Source organism: Rhincodon typus, chromosome 1 (genome assembly GCF_021869965.1).
Source record: "Rhincodon typus isolate 14 chromosome 1, sRhiTyp1.1, whole genome shotgun sequence".
Taxonomy (NCBI): domain Eukaryota; kingdom Metazoa; phylum Chordata; class Chondrichthyes; order Orectolobiformes; family Rhincodontidae; genus Rhincodon; species Rhincodon typus.
The window spans coordinates 5,261,144-5,269,171 of NC_063332.1; the positions used below are offsets into that span (position 1 = coordinate 5,261,144).

The 8,028-nt window shown below is 45.6% G+C and overlaps 1 protein-coding gene across 1 annotated transcript in view; it reads right to left on the reverse strand.

The window, feature by feature from the left end:
- The window catches only part of dysf (dysferlin, limb girdle muscular dystrophy 2B (autosomal recessive)), a 236,281-nt gene extending 230,504 nt beyond the window's left edge, over nucleotides 1–5,777 (reverse strand). Inside the window, exon 1 of the mRNA XM_048600995.1 lies at nucleotides 5,486–5,777. Coding sequence (XP_048456952.1) covers nucleotides 5,486–5,579 — 94 coding nt within the window. The 5' untranslated portion in view covers nucleotides 5,580–5,777. The remainder of the gene's footprint in view (nucleotides 1–5,485) is intronic.
- Between the last annotated feature and the right edge of the window lie 2,251 nt (nucleotides 5,778–8,028).

Consider the following 8,028-nt stretch of genomic DNA (forward strand, 5'->3'; position numbering starts at 1 on the left):
TGTCCACTATTCCCCATTCCCTTTCGTATCCTTCTCCACCCTTCCCCGTTCCCCTTTGTATCCATGTTCACTATTCCCATTCTCTTCAGTATCCTTGTCCACTATTCCCCATTCCCATCTGTATCCCTGTCCATTATTCCCAATTCCCTTTGTATCCATATCCATTATTCCTCATTCACCAGTGTACCCCATCCACTATTCCCTATTCGACACTATCCGCGTCCACTATTAAGATAGAAACACAGAAGGTAGGAGCAGGAGTAGGCTATTAGACCCCCTCGAGCCTGCTCCACTATTCAGTATGGTCATGGCTGATCATTGAGCTCAATAAATTAATCCCACCATCCCCAATATCCCTTGATCACTTTTATATACAAAAGCTATATCAACCTCCTTCTTGAAAACACATAATGCTTTGCCTCACTTCCTGTGACAGAGAATTCCACAGGCTCACCACTCTCTGGGTGAAGAAATTTCTCCTCATTTCAGTCTTAAAAAGTTTACCCCTTATCCTTGAACTATGACCCCTGGTACCAAACTCCCCCCACCATCGGGAACATCCTTCCTGCATCTAACCTGTTAGTCCTGTTAGAATGTTAAAAGTTTCTATGAGATCTCCCTTCATTATAGATGCATAGAGATGTGCAGCATGAAAACAGACCCTTCGGTCCAACTCGTCCATGCCAACCAGATATCCTAAATAGATCTAGACTCATTTCCCAGCATGTGGCCTGTATCCTATTCATATACCCATCCAGATGCCTTTTAAATGCTGTAATTGTACCAGCCTCCACCACTTCCTCTGGCAGCTCATTCCATACATGCACCACCCTCTGCGTGAAAAAGTTGCCCCTTAGGTCCCTTTTAAATCTTTCCCCTCTCACCTTAAACCATTGTGCTCTGTTTTTGGACTCCCCCACCCCAGGGAAAAGACCTTGTCTATTTACCCTATCCATGCCCCTCATGATTTTATAAACCTCGATAAGGTCACCCCTCAACCTCCAACACGACAGGGAAAATAGCCCCAGTCTATTCAGCCTCTCCCAAAGCTTAAATCCTCCAACCCTTTTCCGAACCTTTTCAAGTTTCACAACGTCCTTTCCTGTAGCAGGGAGACTAGAATTGCATGGAGTATTCCAAAAGTGGCCTAAACAATGTGCTGTACAGCCACAACTTAACCTTCTAACTCCTATACTCGATGCACTGACCAATGAAGGCAAGCATACCAAATGCCTTCTTCACTAGCCTATCTACCTGCAACTGCACTTTCAAGGAACTATGAACCTGCTCTCCAAGGTCTCTTTGTTCCACAATACCCCCCAGGACCTTACTATTAAGTGTGTAAGTCCTGCCCTGATTTGCCTTCCCAAAATGCAGCATTTATCTAAATTAAACTCCATCTGCCACTCGTCTGCTCATTGGCCCATCTGATCAAGATTCCACTACACTCTGAGGTAACCTTCTTCGCTGTCCACTACACCTCCAATTTTGGTTTCCCTGCAAACTTACCAACCATATCTCCTATGTTCACATCCAAATCATTCATATAATTCTTCCCAATTCCAGTGGATACAACCCTAACTGACTCAATCCCTCTTCATATGTCAGTCCTGCCATCCCCAGAATCAGCCTGGTAAACCTTCGCTGCACTCCCTCGAGAGCAAGAGCATCCTTCCTCAAAAAAGGAGATCAATACCGCACACAATATTCCAGGTGTGGTCTGACCGAAGCCCTGTATAATTGCAGCAAGACATCCCTGCTCCTGTACTCAAATCCTCTCGCAATGAAGGCTATCACACAGTTTACCTCCTTTATTGCATGCCGCACCTGTATGCTTACTTTCAGGAACTGGTGCATGGTCTCATTAAACATGCCCCTCTCTCAATTTATAGTCATTCAGATAATAATCTGTCTTCCTACTTTTGTTACCAAAGTGGATAACCTCATATTTGCATTATTCTCCATTCCCCACAGTATCCCTGTTCACTATTCATCATTCCCCATCCCTCTCAGATCATAAGAACGTAAGAACTAGGAGCAGGAGTAGGCCATCTGGCCCCTCGAGCCTGCCCCACCATTTAATAAGATCATGGCTGATCTTTGAGACTCAGCTCCACTTACCCACCCACTCACCATAACCCTTAATTCCTTTACTGTTCAAAAATTTATCTAGCCTTGCCTTAAAAACATTCAGCGAGGTAGCTTCAATCGCTTCACTGGGCAGGGAATTCCACAGATTCACAACGCTTCAGGTGAAGGAGTTCCTATCGGAGGAAAATTAGGCCACTCAGTCCTGCCCACAATTCCCTATTCCCTACTGTACCTCTTGCCACTGCTCCCTATTCCTAGCTCTATCCCTGTCCACTATTCTGTATTTCCTATTGTATCCCTGTTTCCTATTCCCCATTCCCCTTGCTGTCCCTGTCCACTATTCCTCATTCTTCACTGTAACTCTGTTCCCTATTCCCCATTCCCTCCTGCATATCTATTCCCTATTCCCCATTCCACTTTCTGTCCCTGTCCCCTATTCCCCAATCCCCATTGTATCCCTGTTTCCTTCTGTACCCCTGTTCACTATTCCCCATTCCCCACTTTTCCTGTGTTCACTATTCCCCATTCCTGCTCTATTCCTGTCCTCTTTTGCTTGTACCCAGCTCTATCATGTCCACAATTCCCCATTCCTTGGTGGGTCACTAGTTTTTCACTGCGATATCCATGTCTGCTATTCCCCATTCCCAGCTCTATCCGTATCCACTATTGCCCATTCCTGGAAATTTAACTTGTCATGAACAATCTCCTACAGGAACCTGGATTAAAACTGTAAATATACCATAACAAGAAAAAAGAACAAGGAATGGTACAGCAACAGGAACAGGCCCTTTGGCCCATCAAGCTTGTGCTGACACATGACACCTTTCTAAGATAAAAACCTTTTGCCTGCCTATTCATGTATCTATGTAAATGCTTCTTAAACATTGCTGTCGCACCTGGTTCTACCACCTCCTCTGGCAGCACATTACGACCCTCTGCATAAAAAGCTGACTCTCACATCTCCTTTAAAATTACCCCACTTTTATCTTAAACTAATGCCCCAGTAACCGACATTTCTACCCTGGGAAAAGGACTCCAACTGTCCACTCTATCCATGCCTCTCATAATGTTGTAAGTGAGATCTACCAAGATTAATCCCTTTGACAAGTGGCCAAGGACAGAAGACTTGCATCAACTGAGTCAATCATTACTCTTGTGAAGAAGAGCGCCGAGATTCCTGACTGAATGACCTCCTCCTGCTCTGGAACAGTTTTACCCTGCAATATTCCCTGGAGATTAGAAGAATGGATGGTGATCTCATCGAAACTCACAAAATGATTTGAGGACTTACAGGATAATTACTGAGAGGCTGTATTGCTTGGCTGGAGATCCGAGATCACAGGCTCACAGTCACCATTGAAAGGGGCCGAGCATTAATGACTAAGAGGCATTTATTTCACTCAATGCATATGCAGATTTCGCCAGGCCAAGCAGCACATTGAGTATTCATAGAGTCATCGAGTTATACAGCACAGAAAGAGACCCTTCCGTCCAATCAATCCATGCTGACCATGTTCCCAAACTCAACTAGTCCCATCTACCCGCACTTGGCCCATATCCCGCCAAACATTTCTCATTCATGAACTTTTTCAAATGTCTTTTTAACATTGTAATTGTACCTGCATCAACCACCTCCTCTGGAAGTTCATTCTGCACACGAATCACTCTGTGTAAAAAAACCTTTCTCCTCTCACCTCGATATCCCCCACTCTCGGGAAAAGACACCTGCCATTCACCTTATCTATACACTGCATGATTAGGTAGATCTCTATAAGGTTACCCCCTCAACCTCCTACGCTCCTGTGAAAAGCCCCAGCCTATCCAGCATCTCCTTATAACTCAAACCCTCCATTCTCGACAACATCCTGGTAAATCTCTACTGAACACTCTCCAGCTTATAACATCCTTCCTATAGCGGGGCAACCAGAACTGGACACAGTACTCCAGAAGAGGCCTCACCGATGTCCTGTACGAAGTCAACAAGGAACCCAAAGAAGGTGTCATCGACAGTGCTATCAAGCAGCATCCGCTCGGCAATGACCTGCTCAGTAACGCCCAGTTTGGGTTCCACCAGGGCCCTGTCAAAGTAGCATGTGAGAGTCAGTAGTCAGCAATCCCATGATCAGTGCCCTGGGTGGTGTCGCGCTAGTTAGACAGAAGGATAGATGCGTCATAGTCACAGGTCATCCACTACGGAAGAGGCCCTTCAGCCCATTAAGACTGTGCCTTCTACCTACATTAATACCACTTGTGGGGCTTCAGCTGAAGCACTGCAGAGTCGAGAGGCACTGCAGAGGTGGGAGCGGGCAGTTTGAGGAGGCTATGGGGTTGGAAAGCCCTTCCAGGGTCAAATAATGAAGTCTGTGGTCAGCCTTAGACATTGGGAGTGAGGTGGTGGCTGTAGTGACCAAACTGTTTCATGACGGGGAGCAAAGCCTACGGACCCAGCCTTCTTGATATTTGAACGGAAACTTTCGGGAAAGAAAGAGGCGGGGGAGAGGCTTAAATGGATCGTGAGCAGAGAGGCAATGAGTTTAAAACCAGAGGATCCTAATAGCAAATGTGTGTACCAGAGAAACACTCCCTCATTCCTCAAGAAAAAAACAGCTGAGCAGCCATGGTTCTGTGATGTTTAGTGGTTATGTTTGGCATCATTTTCACTGCTTGGTCCTTTTTAAGTGGAGGTGTGAGAGACAGGGTTTCTATATATGGAAACAAAATTTCAGAGCAAAATCTTCAGTCCCTCCTCCACTTCCTGCATCCCTAGGTTATGCAGGGAGAGCCCAGCTTTCCCTTCTCCAGGTCAGGGGAGAGGGGACATTACAGCTAGCCAGCAGAAAGGGGTATGGCCTCCGCAACAGTCTGGAATTCTGGGTTAACGGAGAAATCCCAGGAAGATTGGGAGCCTTGAGATAACAGACTTCGCACAGGAGAGACCGAGTCTTACAACGTCTTAAACAAACTGTGGAAGTCGGAAAAACTGGATGGACTCACCTTACCTCGTTAAGATTAGGCCAGAATACAAGATTTGACTGAATTATGCATAAACCCATCCCACACAGGAGTTAGAATTAAGATTCAGAAACTCTGAACGGTTTACTCTTTGAAAGAAAACTCTTTAAAAGCAATTCGACACAACTTTTCAGGGAGGAAATGCCAGAAGAGTGAGACGCATGGGATAGGCTGTATCAATGGGCTGAATGGCCTGCTTCCTAATGAACTGCATTATCCTCCAGTCATACTGGCAGATTTTGCAGAGTAAAATTTTACTTGCCCCTTTTTTGATGCAGGGATGTCAAAATAAAATAAACATTCCCATACCCTACGCTCACTCCGGCTCCTGGAGCTATGGTCCTGCTTCCTGGGTTGGCACGCTGACACTTTCTGTCCTTACCTTTGAAACTCAGAGTCACGACTGGGTCACTGTGTCTGTCTTTCTTTTCCACATTGGGAAGATTCCTGGCTGACTGCAGAAGGCATCGCAGCATGCTCTAACTTGATTGGGATGCGTTCCGTGATCAAAATGAGGTCCAAACTCAGCTTTGACAAAAAATGAAAAAAATCCAAAACACACACACACAACACACACACACACACACACACACACACACACACACACACACTCTTGTAGTCTGACCACCAAGAGCAGGAATAAAGATTACAGCTTCTCATACAAAACCCTGACAGCGGAATGAACTGCCGTTAATTGTCCCCTTTTCCCAAATGAAAATCTTGGCTCCTCCCAGACTGGGAAAAGAAAGAAAATGATTAACCCTTGAGCTTCCCCATTTTTGTTTCACTTCTCACTTGCCTTGGGTTCCTCTTTCTGAGTGTATCCAGCAAGCATCTTAGGAACAGTAAACGTTCGCTTTATCGGATGTCTTCACCCCACTCACTGACTTCAATTCGGCCACCCCTTTCTTGGCCTGACATCTTTTAGTTCTGAAACTTCCACCCTCAAAGGAAAAAATGAGGTGGGACTGATTGTATTTATTTGCATTTGCCAGTCTTTACAATGCAACTACAGAGGACCAGTACTTCATATCAGAGGTAACTTTGGGAGTATTGTATTGAGGCAGTCAGTGGTTGGGAGCTACTGGCATGAGTCTTAGCCTTCTTCCTACAGTCCCCAAAGCTGAGACCGCACTGACCCTGGTTGGTAACCATAGACCAGGCTGGCAGGATCTGGCCCTGTGGCCTCCTCTGCTGGTCCTGAGGTCAGTGGAACGCTCCCACTGCAGTTCCGTATAGCAGGAAGCGGGCACCTATTCCCTCTCAATGTCCGCTACGTCTGGGGGCAAGTGTCAGGAACTGGAGAGGTCCAGGTGTGGGAATGCTGTGGGGTATTCCTGCAGCAGTGAGGTCTTCTGGCTACAGAGAGAAAGGATGTATTGGCACTGGAGGGGGTGCAAAGGAGGTTCACTAGATTGATTCCGGAGTTGAGGGGGTTGGCTTATGAGGAGAGACTGTGTAGATTGGGATTATACTCATTGGAATTCAGAAGATTGAGGGGGGATCTTATAGAAACATATAAAATTATGAAGGGAATAGATAAGATAGAAGTAGAGAGGATGTTTCCACTGGCAGGTAAAGCTAGGACAAGAGGGCATAGCCTCAAGATTAGAAGGAGCAGATTTAGGACTGAATTGAGAAGGAATTTCTTCACCCAGAGGGTTGTTAATCTATGGAATTCCTTGTCCAGTGAAGTAGTTGACGCTACTTCAGTAAACGTTTTTTTTAAAAAGTAGATTTTTTTTGAACAATAAAGGAATTAAGGGATACAGTGAGAACGCGGGTAAGTGGATCTGAGTCCACGAAAGGATCAGCCATGATCTTATTGAATGGCGGAGCAGGCTCGAAGGGCCAGACGGCCTACTCCTGCTCCTAGTTCTTATGTTCTTATCAGAGTCGTCAACCCGGGACGAGACATTCCAGGCCAGGTCATCCCCTCGTTTCCCTCCTCCTTTGGAAGTTTTACTGTTTTGGTTTCAAAGAGCTTTCTGCCAAAGAATAAATCACTTTGATCTTTCTCAATCTGAATTCTAACTCGTCTGTGGGATGGACTTTGTGATAATTCAGTTAAACCTTACATTCTGGATTAATTTAACGAGTTAAGGTGACTCTATCCAGTTTTTTCCGACTTCCACAGTTTGTTTAAGACATTGTCACACCTGGTCTCTCCTGTACAAAGTCTGTTATCTCAAGGCTGCCAATCTTCCTGGGATTTCTCAGTTAATCCAGTGATTTTGGACTGTACTGGGGCCGTACCCCTTTCAGGTGGATGCCATTGAAATCAGTTTCTGCTGCAAACACAGCTCTCTGCTCCTCCATCTGAGTCACTGAGAGACATGATGAAATAATAAGACTTCAGTATCCGTTTCCAGAGACTCTCTAATATTTCACACCAATTTAGTCATTCACAGGATGTGGGCGTTGCTGGGCGAAGCAACATTTCTTGCCCATCCCTAGTTGCCTTCTTGAACCACTGCAGCCCACCTGCTTTGGGTTGATCCACAATCCCATTGGGGAGGGAATTCCAGGATTTTGACCCAGTGACAGTGAAGGAACAGCGATATATTTCCAAGTCAGGATGGTGAGTGGCTTGGAGGGGAACTTGCAGATGGTGGTGTTCCCATGTATCTGCTGGCCTTGTCCTTCTAGATGGAAATGATCATGAATATAGAAGGTGGTGTCTAAGGAGTTTAGTGAATTGCTTAAAATATTGCTCTATGCCCTTGATAGCAATCTGGAGGACATTCGACCACAAGAGATCTCACATGCCGTTCAATCCTCTCCTCATCTAACATGGGCATACAGATGTTCCAGCAGCAAAGCAATAAATTTTTATTTGTTCATGGGATATGGGCATCCCAGGCCAGTCAAACGTGTACTGCCCATCCCTAATTGGCCGGATGGCAGTTAAGAGTCAACCACATT